This window comes from Hirundo rustica, chromosome 4 (assembly GCF_015227805.2).
Source record: "Hirundo rustica isolate bHirRus1 chromosome 4, bHirRus1.pri.v3, whole genome shotgun sequence".
Lineage (NCBI taxonomy): Eukaryota > Metazoa > Chordata > Aves > Passeriformes > Hirundinidae > Hirundo > Hirundo rustica.
Genome location: NC_053453.1, coordinates 24,523,664 through 24,546,914, shown reverse-complemented (window position 1 = coordinate 24,546,914; position 23,251 = coordinate 24,523,664). Strand labels below are relative to the sequence as shown.

Below are 23,251 nucleotides of genomic sequence, written 5' to 3'. Positions count from 1 at the left end.
AACACAGTCTTGTCCTTGAGAGGTGAATGTTTTGTATTTTATGAGTTTTGGGGAGCCTTGGTTTGATGCTTTGGGATGCATATGGTCTAAGCACAGCTGTCTTGGGTCATATGTTTTTTAATAAACACTCCTCCCTTTGCTCACTAATAACACTGAGGCCTTTGTCAAAGCTGGCTCCAGATTCACAGCAGAGTGGTGTTTAATTTGGGTAGTGTAGCACCTGATACAGGTGAGATGTAAAATTCTACTTCTTCTGTGGAAAAAGTGAATGATGAATTTCAACCCCACCAACAGTAACATTCAAAAGGGACTACAGTACAGGTTATAGAAGTACTTGCAATTGCTTTTGTATACGAGAAGCCAAGGGAGAAGAAAAAAAACTAAATTGGATTATTCCAATTTGTCATAGTAGAACTGAAATTACAGCTGAACTTCTCCAGCTCCCTTCTCTGAGTCTCTGTGGTGGTCTGTGTGGTTTTCATCTGGAAGGCAGTACTGGTAACTTTGGGGCAGAATTTGAAGCATCTCTGTACAAAAGAATTCAGTAATGTCTTGTTACTTTGGAAGTATCACATGCTTTCTGCTGCAATGCAACAGAAAGGATAATAAGGAGATACATGCAAGTTCGTAACGCTATGTATTTTTAAACTGATCATAAGAGTGAAGCAAAGGAGCACATACATATGTCATGTCCTTCTGAAGCTCATGCAGATGAAGCAAAATGTTAGACCACAGCACACAGGTGGTTTTTGCAGTTCTTTGGAAAAGACTGGGTAAGGGAAGAGGAGGCAAGAGGCAGAGATGGAAAAAGATGAGGTTAGAGGAGTGAAAGTATGAGAATGATGGGGCAGGGAGGGAAATGGAAGAGAAGTTGAGGTAACACTGATAGGGTTTAATTACAATGGAAAAGGAGGCTGAGGACAAATGTAATAGCAGACTAAAGTCAAGTCAGGGCTTTAGCAAAGTGGTTTGACCTTATCTCTTTCTCCTCTCCTACCCTGGTTCTCTATCCCTGGATGGGAAGTGCTAGGGCCTCCAATGTAGGAGAGACTTTTTTCTCTCTGGGACCTTTATTAAACTATCCTCCCCCACCATTTACTTCCTCTCCTCCTGCTTTTGTTACAAAACTGGATACAGTGTCTAGAACTGTTGAGTCAGATGATCCAATAATTCATACTTTTATTCTGTTCCTATTTCCTTTTTTTTTGTTTTGTTTTTTTTTTTTTTTGTTTTTGTTTTAGCTATATTCTCACTGTCTTGTGAGAATGGTAGCATTTGTTTTGGGAATTCTGAGGCTTCCCTTGTCCTCTACGTCCAGTAAAGTGCAGTGAGAACTCTTCCCTAGGGACCAAAACAGAGGTCCAGCCTGATAAACTAGATTCAGTCATATGATATGGGTAAACTCTGTAAATGTGGAAGCTAATATCAGTTGTCACTTTTGTAGAAAATGATCAAACCAAATTTACAAGCCAGATTTGCTTTGGTGCAGTTGCAGTAGCATCACTGACTTAGCAGTGAGTTGTCTGTTCTCCTGTGCAATTACTGCAATTTTCTGTGGTTTGTGCAGCTAATGGGCCTGACTTCCTCATTTAAAATATAAGACTTTAAATCTCATTTGGTAGGACTTTGAATTGAAACGTTAGCTATTTTGAAAAAAATGAACCAATTGCTGACCAAAATTACTTTTTTTGTTTCTCTCTACAGGAGGTCACCAAATCTGTGCAGCCCCTTCTGCTGGGGAGAATAATAGCTTCCTACGATCCAGACAACTCTGATGAAAGATCCATAGCCTACTACCTGGGCATTGGTTTGTGCCTTCTCTTTTTTGTGAGAACACTGCTTATACACCCTGCTATTTTCGGTCTTCATCATATTGGAATGCAAATGAGGATAGCTATGTTTAGCTTGATTTATAAGAAGGTAATTGTTTCATTTACACTATAAGCCAAGCCTCTGTGTGTAGTCTATGTAACTTTTAGGCTAGTTTGTTGAAAGATTGATAGTTTTGTTAAGGTACACAAAGTACACGGAAGAATAATGTGGCCAACAGTTTCTGACAGCTCTCAATTTCCCAGTCCAAAGAATTAAATAACCTGTCTACAGCCTCTTCAGCCTCTGAGTTCAGACTTGCTGCATATGTGGTGAGATGCCTTACCTGTTTTACCACTGTGCTCCTGTTAAAAGTGGAAAATAATATGCTGGTGGCCAAAGTATATCTTCAAAAGATAATCAGAGGTGAAGATTTAAACAATAAATGTAACATTGAAGGGATTGAGTTTGAATGATACTGTGTGACATCACTATAGCATGAAGAGTCAACAGATACTGACCCATCACACATTCAAAAATAAAGATTTTAAAAATTACTCTGTTTTACCAGTACCCAGAGAAGATAATTTAAACAAACATGTTAGTTATTCTAGAATAAAGCTCACTGTGAAAGCATTTTTCAAAAATATTTGTCAAGAGAGGCAACAGTAGGAGATTTTTGAGGATGCACAGCAGCACACAGCATGCATGCTTAATTAAAACTTGCATTTGCATATATATCTATATCCATAAAATATTCAACAGAAAGCAAGGACCAAGTCAATACATCAATATTTTTAAAGCACTGTAATGGCTATATTGAATTCAAGTGACATAAATAACAAGTTTAATGAGACTTTCTTTATAACATAAACAGATAAGTGGAGTATTACTTATACTACTGCATTATTGCTTATCATTTTCATCTTTCTTTATTGTGTTTTATGGAGATAACTTACATGACAATTTTTCTATGGTTTTGTTTTCTTTTACAGATCTTAAGACTGTCAAGCAGAGTTCTAGATAAAATAAGTACTGGACAATTGGTCAGTCTTCTTTCTAACAATCTGAACAAATTTGATGAGGTGCGTCATCACTTGTTTAATTCACTTGGTGATCCATCAAATACAAATGTCAAGCTGTTCATGACAGATATTAAGGAAGGAAGGAGCACAAATGAAGAACTGCACTGAGTGTTCATTGTCAACTAAATACTCATTTGTTACCTTAAGAAAATGTGTTGGCACATAGTCACAGAAATGCTCATTTGATACTTATGACATTCTTTATCTCCTATGCTGATTAGAAGAGGAAACCTAAAAAGCAGTTACATCATAAAAACATGTTTGTTCTTCAGTCCAGTGAGAACCTGCCAGGAAATCTCTGGGTTAAACAGCTGGTTTCATAGAAGTCAGAACTTGCTGGTTCAATCCTTCCATCCTACTTCCTGATGACTGCATCCTTTTACTAAGGTGATCCAGTCCATTTCTGTAATTGAGCAAGTGATGAGGTTTAGTCTCCTGTTCCAATGATTACCTAGTCCACTAAAAAGGGCTTGTTGATGTAAGACTGTGTTAGGAAGCCTTAGACATCTGTCTTAGAAAAACTTAGAGTCTTCTGTAAAATTTCCCTTTTATTAGAGACTACAATAAATCCCTTGTAATGCCTTTAGGAACTGGAAACTCTATGAACTTCAGTTCTTCCTGTGTGTTTAACTGGCCCTTTCGCAGTATAAGATTTGCTTCCCATGGAAGACACAAGATCAGAGAGACTGTAGACACAAGGCTGGAACTGCAGGGTGTATTTACTTTAAGCTTGTGTGACTGGATAGAGTAAAGTCAACTAGTGCTGCACGAGTTAAGACAAGTGGTCTGTCATTTCAGCAGTGTAGCTGCAGTAACACAGATCCCTTGTCCACCTGATCATGGGATTCACTCCAAAATCTCCTTAATGAGAACTGTGTTGAACTAGTTGTACTCAATGAACTCATACAACAGCCATCTCTCCATCAAAGTAATATTTGCCTTCTATATCAGATTAAAACACTCTCAGAAGATTCTTACATGCATTTTTCTCATCTTACAGTGGTTGAAAAAGCCATCATTGATGCCAAATTCTGTTTATTTTACAAAGCCGTGATTTTCCTCATGCATATACCTAACAAACAGACAGTTGCAAATTGAACCTTGCCTTAGAAAAATCTAAGTTTAAGTGCAGAATGTATATGTTTTGCTGCACTGTCATCATAATTAACACCCAGAATGCTATGTGCTCCGGATCACAAGTTCTCCTTTATAAACTTGTTTTTCTACTGGAAATATTTGTACCATTCTTCACTATATTTTTCAAAGTGTAATTTTAATGACTACTTCCTTTTCATGTAGTTTTCAGAGCACATCTCTAACTTATTTTTTTTTTCTATATATGGCCTTCCACAGGGTCTGGCTCTGGCTCATTTTGTATGGATTGCACCATTACAAGTGGCACTGCTGATGGGATTGCTCTGGGATATGTTAGAAGCTTCTGCATTCTCTGGACTTGCCTTTCTAATAGTCATGGTCTTATTCCAAGCCTGGCTGGGACAAATGATGATGAAATACAGGTGACAAGAATATTTTAAAATATTTCGATGTATTTTCCTGAAACACATTGGTTTTAAGAAGCTACCACCACTTGATTAAGCTACTCTGGTTATGACATTACATAGGGTGAGTCCAAAGAGTGTTTTCTGTGTAGGGAAAGCTACAGACAAAATTTCACTTATTTAGCAGCTGGTGTCTAAACTTAAAAAAAAAAAAGAAAAGTCTATTATGAAGTAAATAATGATTAAATTAGATATAGCATTAAATCTAGAATTTTTAATTTTTTTTGAGTTTCTATTTTCTTCATTTAAAATAATTATTGGATTTCTAATAATTTCTTCTCCATTCTTCATAATAATTCTGTTAAAGTAAACATTTTAAGCAGAAGCATATATGGAAGCTGTTTTCATAAGATATAATGGGACACAAGCTAACAATACAGGATGAAAAAGATGGAGATTGACCTACTACCTTTTTACTTTGTAGGAATAAGAGAGCAGGAAAGATCAATGAGAGGCTTGTCATCACCTCAGAAATAATTGAAAATATACAGTCCGTTAAAGCCTATTGTTGGGAAGATGCAATGGAAAAAATGATTGAAAACATCCGTGAGTAAGTGTACTCATTTGTTACACAAATTTTTTTATGTCCTCAGGAAAAAAAAAAAAAAAGAAAAAAAAGAAAAAAAAAAAGTGACTATGAACATCATCTATAGTCATGTTAGTTAAGACGTAAAGCAACAACTATTAATCCTAAATAAACTAACCGTGCATTCCCACACTGCAGCTTGGGGGTTTTTCCCTTTTTTTTTTCCCCAAGTTTACTATGGAGGTGAGATTTTCTCATTTTTTTATTTACTTCCTCATTTATTATAATGATGTTTCGGTAGTTAGTTTGCGCAGGTAAAACAATTGTGGGATCTGTGTTTGTTTCTGGCCAACGCTGTCCTCATCTTAAAATCAAAAGCCCTTTTGTGGTGCTTACTTAAGGCTTAACAGACGTCCCTCTTCTGTGGTGAAGGAAGCAATACGAATGCTGTGCAACCATTTTCTCAGAAATGTTATAAAGCTGGTTATAAAATTTGCATACAATCTGTGAAAGGAGTAAGGTAGCATAGATTCATGTCTTTATCCTGCATGTTTACATGAACATTTATTGTCTGTAGATGGCCTTGCAGAATGCTTATCTCCTCAATTAATATAAGGGTTGAACTGTGACTACGAGACCTGAAGGAGAAAGGAGGTAAAAGTTAGCTGAGACCTGTGAGAAGGAAGTCTTTGTTACGGGCAAGGAGTTCTGGGGGAAGGGAGAAGTGACACATTGATTGATGGGTGATGCTGCATTAAAGCTCTCCCATGTGTCCCGTGTGTTTGTTTAGTCCTTTACAGAGAAATAAAATTCTGTGCCAGGTGTGTGATGGGGAAAATAAAAGAAATATAAGTGTTATATTATCATGTAAATAGCAGGCATAAAATGATATTGTTCCACAAACACCTTCTTGTTCAGCTGCTTTCTGAAAGACAATCCAGGGAAAGTGAAATGTTCTTTACCATTAAAATTTGCCATTATTTACTATAAACAATCAGAGAAACTCAGTCTGAATCCAGGTCATGAGAGCTAGCTCAGGGATGGAGCTAGTTTAGATTCCCCTGATGTCTCCAGTCACATGTAATTGCTTTTAGGAAATTTGAGAGCACATCATGCTAGAAAATCCTCTAGAAATTAAATAAATTGTAGTCCACAAAACTGGTTACAGAAACCTGGAAATTAGACTGTTATTTTATTATCTATATTTTCTGTATTAATTTATAGTAAATTTTGTAATGATGGAGTTAATTTTTATTGTATAATGCATGGATTTCTAAAATACAAGAATGGTAGCAATATTACAAGATCAGAGTACTTCTCCTATGAAGAAAGGCTGAGAAAATTGGAGTTATTCAGCCTGGAGAAGAGAAGGCATTGGGCAAATCTTATTGTGGCCTTTCAGTATCTGAAAGGACTCTACAAAAAATCAGGAGAGGGATGTTTTGCAAGGGTACATAGTGATAGGACACAGGGAAATGGCTTTGAAATGAAGGAGGGTAGATTTATATTAGATATTAAGAAGCATTTCTTCCCTGTGAGGGTGCTGAGGTGCTGGCAGAGGTTGTCCAGAAAAGCTGTTGATGCCCCGTCCCTGGGAGTGTTCAAGGTCCGGCTGGATGGGGCATGGAGCAGCCTGGTCTAGTGGAAGGTGTCCCTGCTTATGGCTGGAGGGTTGGAACTGGATGATCTTTAAGGTGCCTTCCAACCCAAACCATCCCATAATTCTATGATTCTCCTGTATTTTTTTTTAAGTCATCCAGCAGGTCGCTTGGTGAAGCCATCACCAGAGCAAGTCAACCCAGGAATATGAGAGTTTCAATTGAATTTGGCTTGCGGAATCAGCTCTGCAGGACCTCCCAGTCATTTGGCTTCTTAAGCTGCTAGGAAACAAGACCCTGTGCTTGAAGCCATGTCTGTGTTTTAGCCAGCTTTTTACAACTCAGTTATCGCAAAATCATTTCTGCATGCTGGCATTTTCTGATACAAGGCAGTTCAAGCAGCTTCAGAGACACCAGTATGGGTTGTCTACTCTGTGCCCTCTTAAGGTTGCACTGAAAATAAGTGTTCCTAACAGATGCCTGAATAAACATACCTGCACTCCTATGGGCTATGCAATGTATTCAGAGAAGTAAAAAAAACACCCCACCAAACAATTCCTCTGAACCATGGCATAGCACTGGAGAAAGTGAAGGCTGGAAGTGTCTATACTTTTCCAGCAGAGACACATCTTTATACAGAGTGAAGGATCTCAAGCTTATGTATTAGTACTGGTTCCTGCAGTGTCACTCCAAAACCAGGCGTACAATGGTCTACACTCTACATATGCACAAGGCTCGTAGAGTCCCTTACATCTCTTTCCAAGTACCCATATTGCACCAGCAAGACCTGTCCCAGGTAAATGTGTAATCTACAGAGCTTTCAAGTCTGTATCACAGACAGAACCACCTCTGGGAAACTTTTGCTTGTGGCCACGTCAGTCTGTAGCTGGTACTTGGGAACATACTGAAAAAGGTGTCAGTGCTTTAATTCTCCCTCTTTGGAGTAAGGCTGTGTTCTTCAGCACTGGGGACCTTTTTGATAGCTTCAGGCCGGACATTTATGTGATACTGGACGAGCACCAAGTCCCAAAATCTTTGTTATCCCTATTTGTGCTGCCACTTGCCGTTCCATACACGCTCTGGAGGGACTTAAAAGGCCCTTTCTCCCAGGCAGTAGCTCTGTCACGGTGGTGACTTGCATGTCTGGCTACTTTATTCAGGCTTCTCTTGTGAAAGACAGACTTAAAACGAGATATTAAGCACCACTCCAAAATGGGCCGAACTCAGATTTTTTTTGTCAGGGATTTTTAAGATCACCTTGGCTGGCAAAAGTTGGTAAGATGCTAGATGCATGTACAAGTCTCATGCTTGTGTGATGGGGAGCTGAAAGGGTGTTTCACACAGCACCAATGTGGATGAACTTTGAATGCAGACTGAGAAGACACATGAATGTTGTGGTGCTCAGCCTTGCAATAGCAGGTATTGCCATCAGCAATGTGACTGCAAATGTCTGCGTGGTGTTCCAGTGGTCATAGCACTCACCCAGTGAATGGGCACTCTTGGGGTCTAAGACCATTTCTAGACCCAGTTAATTGCTCTTGCAGGAGAGCAACTGCTCTGTCACTGCAGCAGATGTGCTTCTGTCCAGGCAAAATTGGGCTGCAGGGCACCTGGGGGATGTGAACTGAACAGGATCAAAATGAGAGCCATCAATAGAAATCTTCAGCGCTGTGAGTTAGAACTATCAACTCAAAACTATTTATAGCCCCCGGATTATTTATCTTTGTATTTAATAGCTAGCTATAGCATAGACCTTATGGAAACAGCTAGGAGTAATCACTGATTGCATTCCTAGCTGCACAGGAGTCAGTAAGATTCTCTGTAGACTGAGCTTCTGTGGAAAAAGGAGAGTGGAGTGCAGGCTCCCCGCCTTCCACCTCTTCAAACAGAGGTTAAGTGGCACCTTAATTCATGGGTGAAGCCATTAGTAGGTCGCCATGCAAAAAAATATGACCTTATAATCAGATTGTCTATTGTAAGTTGTTTTGTTTTTGTTTTTTTTATGGTAACGTAGCAAATCTGGCATTTCAAAGTATCTTTTTTCTAGAGGTGTTATGCACCTAAATGAGCATGGGGTGATGCTTCAGGGAGTACGTCACATACCACAATGTTAGATGCTTGAGGTTGGTTGTGCCAGGAGTTGTAGAGGCTTGTAGTTTATTGGGTATGGAAACCATGACAGATTATTGTTACTTTGTCAAGCATCTCTGAACATTGATGTCAGAATTTCACTCTAATGATTTTTTAGCCCCAAAATCTCTTTGGAGTCTTACTTTTTAGCTGCAATTCTAGAAAATAAGGAGGGTGAGTGAGCCTCTGAGTTAATTGTTATGCCAACAGTTCCATCCAAAATGTGTTGTAAGCTGTGAAATCCTACACAAATTATTTGTGGTTTTTTTGTTTTGTTTTGTTTTGGTTTTGTTTTTGTTTTTGTTTTTTTTTTAACAGAACTGAACTGAAGCTTACGCGAAAAGCTGCTTATGTGAGATATTTCAACAGCTCAGCCTTCTTCTTCTCGGGCTTTTTTGTGGTGTTCTTAGCTGTGCTTCCGTATGCTGTGATTAAAGGAATTACTCTCCGAAAAATATTTACCACCATTTCCTTCTGCATTGTTCTTCGAATGACAGTGACCAGGCAGTTTCCCAGCTCCGTACAGACCTGGTATGACTCTATTGGAGCAATAAACAAAATACAGGTAGGGTACAGAGACTAAAATCTTCCCAAGTGCGTAAGCTAATTCTTTATATCATGTTATCTTGTCATCTGATCAGCCAGACTTTTCGAATATATGTTGCTTTGACTAAACACCATGAAATGTCATTATAAATCTTGATATTGTTCCCCAGGCAGCATAACCATATGAGTCTCATGCTACCTGTTTGCTGCTTTTATCCTGAAACAGTGACTTTTAGTTAGTTATTCTCATTGCAGAACAAGAAACTTAATAAAAATCATAACTTGTGGTGCTTAAGAGAAGTATTTCCTTCAAAAAGGAAAGTTCAAAATTAGTACATATTTTATATAGCATGGCTTCTAGGAGCTGCAGTCACAGATCTTCTGTTTTTCTAGATATTAGTGGCAACAACAGCAGGAGACTATGTATTTTATGCAAATGTGCATCTCATTCATTATGAGTAGCAAACATAATTAAGGTACCAGTCAAATAATTATTACCCACCTTACCTACTGAGATCAGTTGCTCATGTACCAGCAAGAGAGGCTTATCTGCTGAGTAAAATCAGGATAGATTATCATTAACTTTGTCTTTTTTTATGTGCTGTTCTAAAATTACTCCCTAGGCAGAGAATTACACAATTTTGGGATGAAATCTTAGACCTTTTTCATTGCATGTTTATAGATGTGCGGTTTTTTTGTAGAACACAGATTTTATTATTTTTAGTGTGATAAAAATAACTAATACAGAACCTAAAGATCTAAATCAGATGCCTGAACCTCAGTCTAGAATAAGAAGTAGATGTAGGATTTTGATGACTTTCAACTGGGCAGGAAATTCAAGAAATCTAGCCATAAACCTTACTATTTGACATTCAGAAGTCTGCCTTGTTAGGTCCCATTATGGGCTTTCCTTGTGCTCTCAGATTCCCTAGGCATTAGTGGAAGTATCCTGTCTTTCCTGTTTCCTGGAAGAGTGTGTCCAATGCCCTGGACACAGTCACAGAACTGGCAAGCCCAGTTGTCACAACATTGCCCTCACTTCACTGAATGGTTGTCTTCTGAGATGTTAGCAAATGGGTTCTCCAGAATCTATAAATAATCATCTCTTTGTGGCAGGTTCAGTATAGTCCCCATAGACAGACAGGACAGAATCCCAGAACACCAAAGCCCTTTACTAGTCTTAAGAAACATAAATAATAAACCACTTGTACATCTCTCTGATTTAATTTCCACATCAGTTTAGAGAGCTGACTGGGCCAGGTATATCCCCTGGGTTACTGTATTTCACGTGTTTTTTAGACCATGATATTTCAGAATCAGTGTGCTCTCTCTGACTATCACTGCTCCAGGAACTCCACTGGGTGACCCCTTTGTTATGAAAGCGTAGCTATAATTTCTGTTGTTTTTTTCTTTTTTTTTTAATAAATCATGTGTGTCTTGCCTTCCAGTTTTTCAGTTCCTGCTCTTTCAACCAGCTGCTTAATTGTTATGCCAACAGAACCCTTCTTCTTGTTCTACTTTGAAAATTTGCAAGTGTACTGTTGAGAACTGATTTCCCCATGAGTCTGCTTAGTTTGTCCGTCATGTTGCCCACAGATCTATTTGCTTCCACATAGTTTTAAAAGTAGAATTTGGAGGAGACCATATCCACAGACTATATAACCTTAATAAAATAGTGGAATAGAGAGGCTGTCTTTCCTACATTAGCATAGGCTTACTCTTATTTCCTAATGATATCCTAGAAGGCAACACAAGCACCGCGTTGCTGACTTGTGTCATTTGAAATTACACTACACCAATGCTGCACTTGCCAGGATCATTATCTGCCTTTTATTTTTGTTGGTACTCTTTTAAACTCTTGCAGGTTTGGAAAATGGAGATACCAGCATGTAGCTGCTTTGTTTCACTGTTTACCAGAGTGCAGTCTTCTACATCTTACTCCAAAACCAAAGCTATATTTTAAAAGGATTAAATTCAGAGAGGTGATCTTGCCAGATACAAGTCCTGAAAGCAAAACAAGTGCCAAGTTTTGATATTCTTTCTAAATCAGAACCAAATACCTTTATGGCTATGTTTTCACTAGCAAAGCAAGAATTGGTAGTTTCAAAAACATTTCCTTCTGCATCCAAAAATGTTGTGTAATTTATATTTATGCCTCTGCTGAAAGCACTGTAATGCAAAAGTGCCACCAGAAGTGTTAGTGCTCCATATAGGCAAATATGGACTGCTTTGTGCAATGTGACCTTATCCCTTACTGTTTCATCTGCTTTCATGGTGTTTCTAGGATTTCTTGCTGAAAAAAGAATATAAAGCTCTGGAGTATAATCTAACAACCACTGGGGTTGAGCTGGACAAAGTAACAGCTTTTTGGGATGAGGTTGGTACTTTTACCCAAACTATATTAAAACACAGAGTGTTTTTTGGTTTTTTTGGTTTTTTTTTTTAATATTTGCCATGATGCTCTCTAAAAAGAGCAGCCTACACTCTTTTATTTTAACTAGCTTCAGCTCTCAGCAGGTAAGGAATACATAGCAAGTAATTAATGCATGATATCAAATTATCCAGAGTTGAGAAACTTTGGAAGAAACATTTTAATAAGGGTTAAGGCCTGTAGTAAGTAGTTACTACTGACTTAGGCCAGCCTGGAAACAGGATCAGGCTATGGTATATATAAACATTGGAAAACAGGTCTATAACAAGCAAATTTTGTTTGTGTCCACAAATTTTGGCACAAGTCCAATACATACATTAAAAAAGTATATTTAAGAATATAATGAGTGTTTTATTGATAGGCAAAATAACATGAGAAGAGTAAGTTCATATGTTTTCATAAATCCATAGTATGATATACACCTCCACATATGCATGTTTTATTTATTTTTTATGTACATCAAATATATATCTATGTATGTTGCAGGGAATTGGAGAGCTGTTTGTAAAAGCAAACCAGGAAAACAACAGCAGCAAAACTCCTAGCACTGACAGCAGTCTCTTCTTCAGTAATTTTCCCCTTCATGCCTCTCCTGTTCTTCAGGATATAAATTTCAAGATTGAGAAGGGGCAGCTATTAGCTGTTTCTGGGTCTACTGGAGCAGGCAAGGTATTTCTCTTTCTTCTGGTTCAACAGGAGTCCTAATAACTGTAAGGAATAATACTCTGATGTTACCTGTATTGTTACCTGTATTTTTACTGTATTCTTGCTATCCTGTGCTTGCTGCAGAAATGATGGCTGCAGGAAAAAGTATGGATAATCTGCAAGTTTCACTAAAATAGTTACTTGAAGTTTTATACTATGACCATTATGAGATAGAGTTTGCTGGATATTTTTTGTAATAGAAGGTTACAGAATTATAAGAAAACAGAAGTTTAATGACAAAATGTTTTTCCATTGGAAGTAAAAGGAAATTTTACAGGAGTAATGCAGACTGAAACCTAAAGTTAAGTCTCATGGTGAGAATCTCTCTGCTTTAAAAAAAAATGAAGAATGTAGAATAGATCTTCTGATGGCTTAGTGTGCTAGAAAGCATTTTCCCCCCTGCTTTGCTATCATTTTAAGGAAAAAAATTGAACACAGGATGGTTTGTAACTGGACGAGACTGACAGGAATATAGCCAGGTACGTGTGCCCTGGACATGTGGTGTACCTGGCCACTTAGCTCTGATTCCTGTAATGCCTCACTTGGGCTTCCTGAGACCCATGTGAAAGCCTGGGGAGATGCTGCTGAAATTGGTGGTTTCCTCTGAAAAGTTGTGGTTTAGATCATTCATCATTTTACTACCCCAAAATGTTATCAATGTATTTAGTTTGCAGATGACACATCCAATTAACATCATTAATACAAAATTAGTTGAACTGTGATACTCTTTTTTACATTGAACAGCAAGTAATTAGATGAGTCTTGATGAGTCTTTCATTTTCACTGGGTTTTTTGAGGAGATGTGAAAGTCAAAACAAATGTTCATTATGGATCTCTTGTTTAATAAATTATAGGTGAAAATATTATGATTTCTTTTACTTGCATGGGGTGAAGTCTTTGGTCTGTTGGAGTCAATGACAAAGGACCCATCAATTTCAGTATGATCATCAGTATGATCTTATTTTTCACTAATGATTCCCACAAGAGAGAGCAAGGGACTCAGAACATGAGACTGTCCTCAAGACAATGTGTTAAGGTGTATTTTACTGTGATACTTCTGAATTAACAGGATAGTTTATCTATTGCTGTTGCTAATGCTGGGAATTGTAATATAGAAATGTGAACAAGAAAATGTTGAAGGATATATGTGTATCTACTTTATTCTGCTACATAGGAAATTGAGGAAAATTCAGATTACACTGAACAGTCTTTGTGAGTATATACATACAAAATATTTTGCTTTCCAAGGCAATAAAAATAAAAACCTTATAATATTAACTCAAAAACTTTATATTATAAAAGTCAAAAAATAAGGTTTGCCTGCCACCCACCACCCCCCAAAATTACTGCCCTACCTTTACGCCTTCTTCAAGGGAGGGTTCCTTCCTGGTACTTGAGGCTGTTACTGTATATTCCAGGAATTGTCAGGCCTGTGAAACAGACTGCATAATTTTATCTTTATTAACTATTTAATCTATAACAGGTATGAAGCCTGACATCAGCTCTTTAATATTGCCTCAGTATTAGACAGGGTTTGTTTCCGTTTGGTTTTGTTTTCTAATTTTTGTTATATGGGGCATGACGCAGTGGTTTAACATCCAGTGTACAAAACATACCAAGCAGCTGTCCTTTGCAAGATTGGGAGCTTCTTACTCAGCATTTTGGAAAAGTCAGATTCTGGTATAAGAGAAGGAATCTCGAGACTCCCCCAGTATATTGCATAACTTGCAAAAGGATCTCTGGGCTTGACAGCATGAAAATGTGACTTAGACATATTTTTTACATCTTTGGCTGCTACGTCCCACTTGGTTGACTGTTTATTAATGTTAAGAGCACCACTGCAATGGCTCTGTAACATATTTTTCCGTGTATTTCTCAATTCTGTTCTTTGATCTAGTAGCCAATGATGTGTGACAAGGTTACTACAAGCTACTGATTAACTTTGAAATTATAACATGTCAGTGCTGAAATTGCAATCAATTCTTTTATGAAGGGAAATAGTAAATATACTTAGGTCATGCATTCACGTAAATGAGTTAACAAAGTTACAGAGGAAAATTTAGATCATACTGAGCAATTGTATATACTTACACAAAGAAATTGCATTTTTCAAGGCAATACAGATAAAATACTTATAAACACTAGCAAAATTATAAACGTGAATTATGTTGTACAAAGAGCAAACAAAATAGTCACTGATAATGTGAAAAATCAAATAGAATTCTCTATAAATACTAGTACCTTCTGTCTGTAAGTGTTTCACAGATAGATTTTTACCTTGTAAAATTATTGATAGTTTCATTAAAATGACATACTTTTGCAGCAGCATGGCTTTTTTACAAGACATTTCACAGTCTTTTTTACAAGACATTTACACAATTTTTATCATTTATTAAATTAAGTTTTTCCTATATTAGAGGCCTTTCAGAATCACACATCTCATAAAAATCTCCACTAACTGCAGTTTGCAATAAATCAAGGGACACTCTCGATGAGACAAATATGCTATTTAGGTGACTTAGCAGAGGGACTCTTTGTTCAACATTTCTTTTTGCGGTACAGATCTCTGATATATTAATCAAGTGTTAATGTTTTTTCAGACTTCTCTTCTGATGTTGATAATGGGGGAATTGGAGCCTTCGCAGGGTAAAATTAAACACAGTGGAAGGATATCCTTTTCACCTCAAGTTTCCTGGATCATGCCTGGGACAATAAAAGAAAACATAATTTTTGGTGTATCCTATGATGAATACCGGTACAAGAGTGTCATCAAAGCCTGCCAACTAGAAGAGGTTAGTCATCTAGGACTTTTAAGACCTGTGACCCAACCCTAGTGAAAAACCTCAAATAAAAGGTATGGGAGTGGGTCTTAAAGCAAGTGAGAAATTTCTGAGATTTAAGGAACTCAGCCTGACATCCCAATTTTGTGGAGTTGCAAGTCGTCTTGTTGCCAGCTGCTTGGGAGATGCACTGACATTGACAGTTCTGGTAGTTTACACAACAGACGCTAAGCTGGCTCAGATATTATATGGTGTCTGCCTTCTCAGCCTTCCTTGCTAGTTAAAAACCTGAATAAACCTACTGATGTTGAAGAAATTATTTACAAATATATTATTCCTAATTTTTTTTGTCCTATTTCTTCCACATAAAGAAGCTTTTCCTTACAGTTTTTCTTCTTTCTTTTACACTTCAAAAATGGCTCCAGGGATAACTGGAACTTCGTGGCGGAAATCTGAATTATTTAGTAGAAAGTCTCGACAAAATTTGGGGTTTTTTCTATGTATACACTAAAAGTTCTTACACTGGAAATAATTGCAGGATCAATCCTTATGTGACATGCATCCCACAATGAGTACAATCACATTAAAATGTCCTTGTATGCGTTTGTTGTTCACAGAGGAGAGTATTGGGAAATATATTTTGCACATAGCAAGATACAAAAGGAGCCAGCATTTGAGACCTTTGCAAAATTTGCTATCCCTTAAGGTTTTGTCTGTAAAATAAAAATAAAACCAGTAAATATTTAACTGTGCTAACTTGGGTTTTTCTTTTGGCCACATAGTGAAACATATTTTTCGTTAGCACCAGACAAGCAAGAAATCATAGCCAGTTTGTTTAAAAATAAGATGAATTTACTACTGCATTTTATTTCAGAGCAGGGTATAGTTAAGTGATAAAGTAATATTGCCCTATATGTTTCTAGCCATTTCAGCTTATGTTTGGATTTTTGATTTGGTTTGCTGGAAATCTCTTTGGAAGCTCTTCTGGAGCATCAACAACTTCTGTGTCAGGCTTTCTGTAAAGTTGTCCTTAACATAAGTTGTGAAAGTTATGGTCAATGCCAAAGCTCAAGAAACAGCTGACTTCAGCAGTACAAAACTGCCCTTGCTCAAGGAGGCTTCCCAAGCCAGGCTCTTCCTAGAGCAGCAGGTGGTTACTGGTGGTTCAGTGTCTCAGAGCTGGTGGGACAGCTTCGTGTCTCAGGGGTTGTGGGATGGCTCCGTGTCTCAGTAGGCTGCAGCTCCTTTGTTCTCCAAGCAGGCTCAATCAAGCCAGCTTTGATCTGTGTTGGTGGAGCTCTGTGCAGATACGCTTCACCTGCTAGCAGGACTTATTATTTGAGACCAGGTTTGATACCTTATGCCTTTTTTTTTTTTTCTCATGGACTGAGTAAATTGGGCTGGCCTGAAGAGAAGGCAGAATAAGTCTGGAAGGAAGCCAAATTCATTACCTTATTGCTATTATTATGCTTTCTTGTCTTGTTAGCTTTCATGTATTAGTTACCAAACAAGACTCAGTATGACAGATTGAAGGATGGATATCAAATACTAATTCCCTGTTTATTCCCCAGTGCGACCTTTTAGGGGTTTATTGTCTTAGTGCTTTGCGTTGGCGTTTGTGTGTGTGTTTGTTCTCCTTCTTCAGAAGGGAGAAACCAGAGCAGTTTTGCCTGAGTTCACTCTGCCCCCTTCTCTGCAACCTTCCTAGGCAGTTATATATTCCACCTGAAAACAGGCCTGCTGAGTCTAGTTCTTATGTGGAGCCCTCAAGAAATCAACGATTGGTGATACAGGAGAGTTTATTTCCTTATTGCCCATGTGCTCCAAGTCAGTTCATATAGTGCTCTTAACAATGGCTAAGTCAGATTTATTTCCAAGCTCCATACTCACCAAAATGCTTTTGGAATACAAAGACATTTTCTTTGACCCAGTGGGCAAATAGATGTGTTAGTAGGGTAAAAAGTAGTATACCTGTGAAGTGCCCCTTTTACTTTGCCATTTCCGCCATCAACCTATAGAGGAAGCAAACTGAAGATCTAGTCCAACTGGTAAATTCAATGTTTGTTCCCCATCTTTATTAGTGCCAATAAAATACTGCAGGTCACTCTGTGTGGGTCACGTCGTACCGTTTATGTGGGTTTGGGGCTTCCACACACACAGTGAGTATCCTGTTTTTGTCTGCAACAGAACAGGATACTGAAGCCAGGTGGTGTCATAAAAGGTGCTTTCCACTCTGTTTTAGGGCTCTAGAGATATGGAAATGATATTACAGAAGAGTAACTTAAATAATTTGGGGTGCATGAGAATTTTCGTGAAAGTCAATGCTACTACATTCTCCTGCCTGACTTTTTTGATTTGGTATGTAGTTAATTTAATAAGGAGGTATCACTTAGAGCCTCTTTAGTGTTGCTAAGTATGCAAAGCAAATTTATCTCTTAAATAACTATGAAAGATAGTGAAAGTAAATATTTCCCAGAGCTTTCCCTCTTTTTATGTGTTCAAGAATAGAATTTTCCCTGCATGGGAAATCAGATTTTTATTCAGAGGTTATAATGTGTCTTATATTAGATTCTGTCAAGTTGTAGAGAATGGCAAATCTGGTTATGTTAGCCATTACCTAAACAGGTTTGCTTTGGTAGGTTTTTCTTGAATGGAAGAAATTTTTATGTTGTTCTAAAAAGATATTCTTACTGCTTTGCATTTTGTTCTATATATGTATGGACTCATAAAAAGGAAGGTTAAAAAGACAATTTTTTCTCCAGGTAATTTTGATTAATCACAAAAAGAATTTCGGAAAAGCAGTGAAACTATGAACAACAAAAGGATTTTCTTTTATTTCTTTTATGAGCTTACATAAGTTTATAGGGATTTAGAGCACTGAAATGGGACATTTTTTAGTCCGAGTAGTTCAGGTAGCTACATTTTCTCTTCCTTAATTCTCATAAGAGATTTCTCCCTTTGGCTTCTTAATCTTGTTGCCTTGATGCAATTCACCTACCCTCCAGTTGTGCCATCATACCTGTTCATGGTGTACTGTGAAACAGAAGATGAAGATTAAAAAGAAAATTGTCATGGTATATTGGAGATCTGCATACCTCAAAAATGCTGTGCCAAGATAGTTTGACAGAGTGTGTTTGTGTAGAGCACAATGCACTAGGATGTAAATCTGTGCCTTAGGTTACAAGTTTAATTGGTGTGTACATGTCTCTCAAGTATCCTTTTTTCTTGTGCACAGTGTGGCTGTTGTCTCACCCAACGCCCCTGAGACGGGAGTGTGACTGATGGGGGGTCAGACATGGGAATCGTCCTACAGTAGATACAGTTTTGTGAGTCTACGTGTGGGAAGCATGTGTTTGATGGTGCTCCTTGGAGTGTAGGCCCACTTGATGGCATATGTGACATCAGTAGAGTGTTGTAGGTTTCATTCATGGTCCCTGGTCCTCACAGCTCTTCTCTGTAGCCTTCTCTGGCACATGGGGAGAGCAAGGGCAAGGGACACCACAGTGCAACCCAGACTAAGTGTACAAGATCTGAGTTGTGGAAATGCTCCATAATGAAAGACAACCATGTGTTGAAGGCTCAGTGAGGGAAGTGTGTCAGATCTAAGTACCACGGCTTCTCTTAATTTCAGTATGTCACTGTACAGGTACATAACACTGAAGAATCATGAGATGGGTTCTCAACTGCATCTCCGTGCATCAGTGAAAGTATGCCTAGGGTACTTTTTAAACTTATCTTTTCATGTATATTTTTATGGTACTGTAGCCTGTTTTATGAATGTAAAATTATTCAGAACTTGATTACAATTACATTTCTTGATTATTTTTTTCCTTTGAGAGAAAGTAGGGCATCAGAAGAGTTAAAGCCATGTTTTACAATGTTCTCATTACTGCAGTGTGTAAATGGAAAGAGGTTAAAAGAAAAGCAGTAAAAGGTGAAAGAACAAAAAAAAGAGTGCTTTGGAGTTGAGATAAAGGCACTGTCATTAAGAGTTTCATTAGTGTTCTTGATATCTAAAAGAAGCAGCCTTACTGGGAAAAATTCTTTCTTGGCGCATACTGAATATGACTGCAATGAGATTAAGTTGTTTGTAGATATTACCCATTTTTTTGTGTGATGCTGAACTCAAGAGAATGGCAATACATTTAAATTACGTAACATATTTTGCAAAACATCAGAGTAAAAAGTTTTCAGGATGTATAGGAAAGGCTTCCTGTTCCTTCTCCAATACCTTCTTGCTCTCTTCTCCTTTTCTTGAGAAACAGTGGTTATTTTAGCAAGCAGGAAAACAGGATGAGTGCCTAATTTAATATGCTCTCTAAAATTAAGGTCCCACTAAGCAAATAAGAAAGTGAAGGTTTTAACCTCCTAGGTTAAATTATTCCAGCACAGATCAGTAGCCCATACCATTTCCCCTTTATTTAGAAGCTTTTTTGAAATGAATTGTTTTATTAAGATTACTTTTGGGTTTGCAGGTATTACCTCAAGTCTGCCTCTGAAGTATTATATTGGCATGCTGTACTGGAGAGCAGACAAGATGTAATTGGTATTCTGAGTGCATTTTCTAAAGGTAGTCCCCATAGGCAAGTGTAAAGGTACTCAAAAAGGAAGATAAGATGAATTGGTGGTGCCTCAGCAGCACTTTTGACAAAGTGGTTTACCCTTTTTATCACGTACCTTTCATCACATTCATAATAAAAAAATGGTAGCAAGAGAGTCTGAACTTTTGCCTAACACGTCTCATAATAAAAAAATGGTAGCAAGAGAGTCTGAACTTTTGCCTAACACGTCAAGTTAAGGACCAAGTATGTTGTAAAAGCCACTGAGAGATACAAACTTCCTGAGTTTGTATGTCTGTGGAAATTTACCACTAAATTTGAAGTAATTCTACAAGTGTGACTTCCCTAAGAATTGGATTAATTGGAGGTTGTATTAATGTAATGACAGGGATAACATGAATATTAATGGAAATTTGTAGGATTTAATTTGTAGGTGGTGTGTGGGTTTGCAAAATCCTTTTTACTCATGTTATGAAAAAGAGGAAAGGAACATGTGTGTTGATTTTCAGATATTTAAGTTGAAAAATTAGTATCAATAGCCTACTATATGCACGGTATCAGATTTTTGTTTGATTTTACCACTAGATAAGTTAAACAGGTAAAACCTCTGGACAGTTGAAATAGAAATTTTCATGTTTAAATGCTGTTAATATTGAAAAAAATCATCCTAAGAGAAGGCATTCCTCCAGTCAAGACTACAGAAGCAGGTCTGTTATAGTTGTGTTTAAAAACAAACAAGCATCATATCCCATTTCAGTGGGTCCAGTAGTTCATGAGTTTTGACGCCATACTTCCATAACTTCCAGTTTTACCTGTTTGTAATGTGAGATAGATATTTTCCCACCTAGTTAATTAATTTGATCCTTCAAGAGTTACCTAAGAGCCCATAAACACATAATGGTAAACTACCTTTGAGAGATTACCACTCTCTAAGTAAACACACGTTCTGATTTGAGAGACACCAGCTGCTCATGAATGTAATGTTTAACATGGCATACAAATACAGGAAGTGTTTCCACGTGAAATTGAATTATATAATAGTGCTAAAGAAGTTTGTGGCCAGATTCTGTAGGTTTTTGAGCTGGGTTTACTGGGAGTGCAGGAGATTAATTTTCATCTAATAACTAGATTATGGAGAGATTAACTATAGAAAGAGACAGTCAATAGGCCAAGCCTAGGTTTGTGTTCCTGTGTGTTCAATATCTCCTTGCAAAAGATGGTACCCACCCTGGGGGGAGAAGTTCACTGCAGTGTTAAGAATGCTCCAAAACAGAAACACATTCTTGCATCCCGTGTACTGCTACAGCTCCTTTTATCTGTGCTGATTTGGGGTTGGTTTTTTGTTTGGTTGGTTTAGGTCTGGTTTGGTTTGGTTTGGTTTGGTTTGGTTTGGTTTGGTTTGGTTTGGTTGGTTGGTTGGTTTGTTTGTTTGTTTGTTTTAGCACATGACTAAATCAGTAGGTGTTGAGAAATTATCATGTCAGTGAGTGAAATACTTTGTGCTGTGATTTTGAGCCTCGTTTTCACAAGGGAAATGGGCAGATTACTCGCTTCTGTGGGGAGGAGAGGAACAATAAAGGGTTCAAAGGTGAAACAGAGTGCTTTGTGGTATGAAATTCTCTACAAGAGGGTATTAAATGGTAGCTTGGTTATCTAATCAGGTACATGTCTATGGTGTAAATTATGTGAAAGCAAGTGACTTAACCTGTCTTCACAGCTGGGGAGAGCCACTGGCATGTCAAGGTGAAATTTATCACATCATAATATAAACAGCTAAAAGAGTATAAATGCCTCTTTCAGGCCAAAAGTCCACGTAATGTGTCATAGATTCACAGAATATCCTGAGTTGGAAGGGATCCACAATGATCATCAAGCCCAGCTCTTAAGCCCATGCAGGGATTGAACCCACAACCTTGGTGTTATTTGCACCATGTCAAACCTCTCACTGCCACCATTGCATCTCAGATATGTGGGCCCCAAAGCTGGCTACCTTTGTGTTTTTTCCATCCCACACTGCTGTGATCCAATGGCCTACACAGACTCCTCTAACTGAAATTCTTATCTCTGGCCCAAAATCATTGTCAGATCAGCTGCAGACAATGAGGTTTCTGGGGAAACTGGAAGTTAAGAGGCTAGAACAATTTCTTTATAGCAAGGGAACATCTCGATTGGAGACAAACTCCCAAATGCACTGACTTCAAGAAGTTTATCAGTGATTCCATAAATATGTGTAACAGGCACCTCTCCCCTCCTCCATGTTCTCTGTTGATACAATTTAGTAAAAAAACTGTTTCAGTCAAGACAGCTCTCCTCACCCCTTTCCCTGTCTTAGCTACAGGGCTCTGGGCTGATTATGTTGGATGTTGTCCTATCTTCTGTGTCTTTTCTGGAATCATATTTAATTCTCTTACTCTGCATTTAACCTACCCAAATGCAGTGCACTGACTACTTCAAGTTTCAAAAATCTGTTTCACAGAAATATTTTGCCATAGAGAAAACAAGTTTTGCCAGCATTCATGTGAGTTTTGGGTGAGCCTGACACTCTGTTCAAGGTCACAAACTGTTGCAAAAACAAAGCTTATGCTTTTGGATCATGAATCCTTCGTAAGTGGTTCAGCTGAAGTCTAACAAAAGCTTTGGCTTACAGAATCACTTGGGAGAGAGAAGAGAGTTACCTAAATAAAATAAAAATTTTAAAAATGTTATTTGAAATACTTTTAAAAAATCTGTTTTCCTGGCTTAATTCCCAGGAAAATGAGGATTCAAGGATGTTCAGGCTGGTTACCTAAAAGCCAAGATACAAGAAATTATTGAAAATTTGTCATATTTTAAAAATTCATAGAAGTATTAGTAGTTGTATGTAGTATCTGTAGTAGGTTGTATAAGTATCTGTAGTAGGTATCAGTCTGAAACACAAATCTTGATTTCAAACTTTAAAAATTCAAAAGATGATGATGAAGAAAAAGGGAGTACTTCAGTAGCAATGAGAGTGGGGGATTTTCTGGGAACTGTGAAAGTAAGTGTAGGGAATGTTGATGGCAATGAAGAAAAAGAAGGGGATAGAGATGATTGTAGAGGTGACTATAATAAAAACAGAAGGTAAATAGAGAAGTGAAATAGAAATAGAATGAAGATGAAATGCAGAGAGCCAAGACTGCTGCTCTGTTCCATCATGTTTTATGGCTGTTTTGTCTTTTATGAGGGAAAGCAGAAGAGAGACCATCAAACCCCACATAATTAAGAACAAATTTAAGGAAGAAAAAGAAGTCATGTAAATAAAATACTTAGTTTCTGTCATTAGAACTTCTTGAGCAGTTTGAGTAATCTTGGACGTATTAAGAAACTCTTGGTTCTTATAGGCTGTTTTCTGTCATGCTTTATTATCTTCATTGTTGCTAATGATTTATCAAATGATTCTGATAACAATCTCTACAGAAAAGACTTAGAGTGTGAAGTCCATTCTGTGGTTTTCTTTTTTAATAACGAGATCATATTTCCTGTTCTCCCTGAAGGTATCCTGTCT

General features: G+C 37.6%; 1 protein-coding gene across 1 annotated transcript in view; it reads left to right on the top strand.

Moving 5' to 3' along the window:
• CFTR (CF transmembrane conductance regulator) overlaps window positions 1-23,251 on the top strand; it is an 89,460-nt gene that overhangs the window by 18,542 nt on the left and 47,667 nt on the right. Inside the window, exons 4-11 of the mRNA XM_040062137.2 lie at window positions 1,705-1,920; window positions 2,805-2,894; window positions 4,248-4,411; window positions 4,878-5,003; window positions 9,026-9,272; window positions 11,538-11,630; window positions 12,171-12,353; window positions 14,990-15,181. Coding sequence (XP_039918071.1) covers window positions 1,705-1,920; window positions 2,805-2,894; window positions 4,248-4,411; window positions 4,878-5,003; window positions 9,026-9,272; window positions 11,538-11,630; window positions 12,171-12,353; window positions 14,990-15,181 — 1,311 coding nt within the window. The remainder of the gene's footprint in view (window positions 1-1,704; window positions 1,921-2,804; window positions 2,895-4,247; window positions 4,412-4,877; window positions 5,004-9,025; window positions 9,273-11,537; window positions 11,631-12,170; window positions 12,354-14,989; window positions 15,182-23,251) is intronic.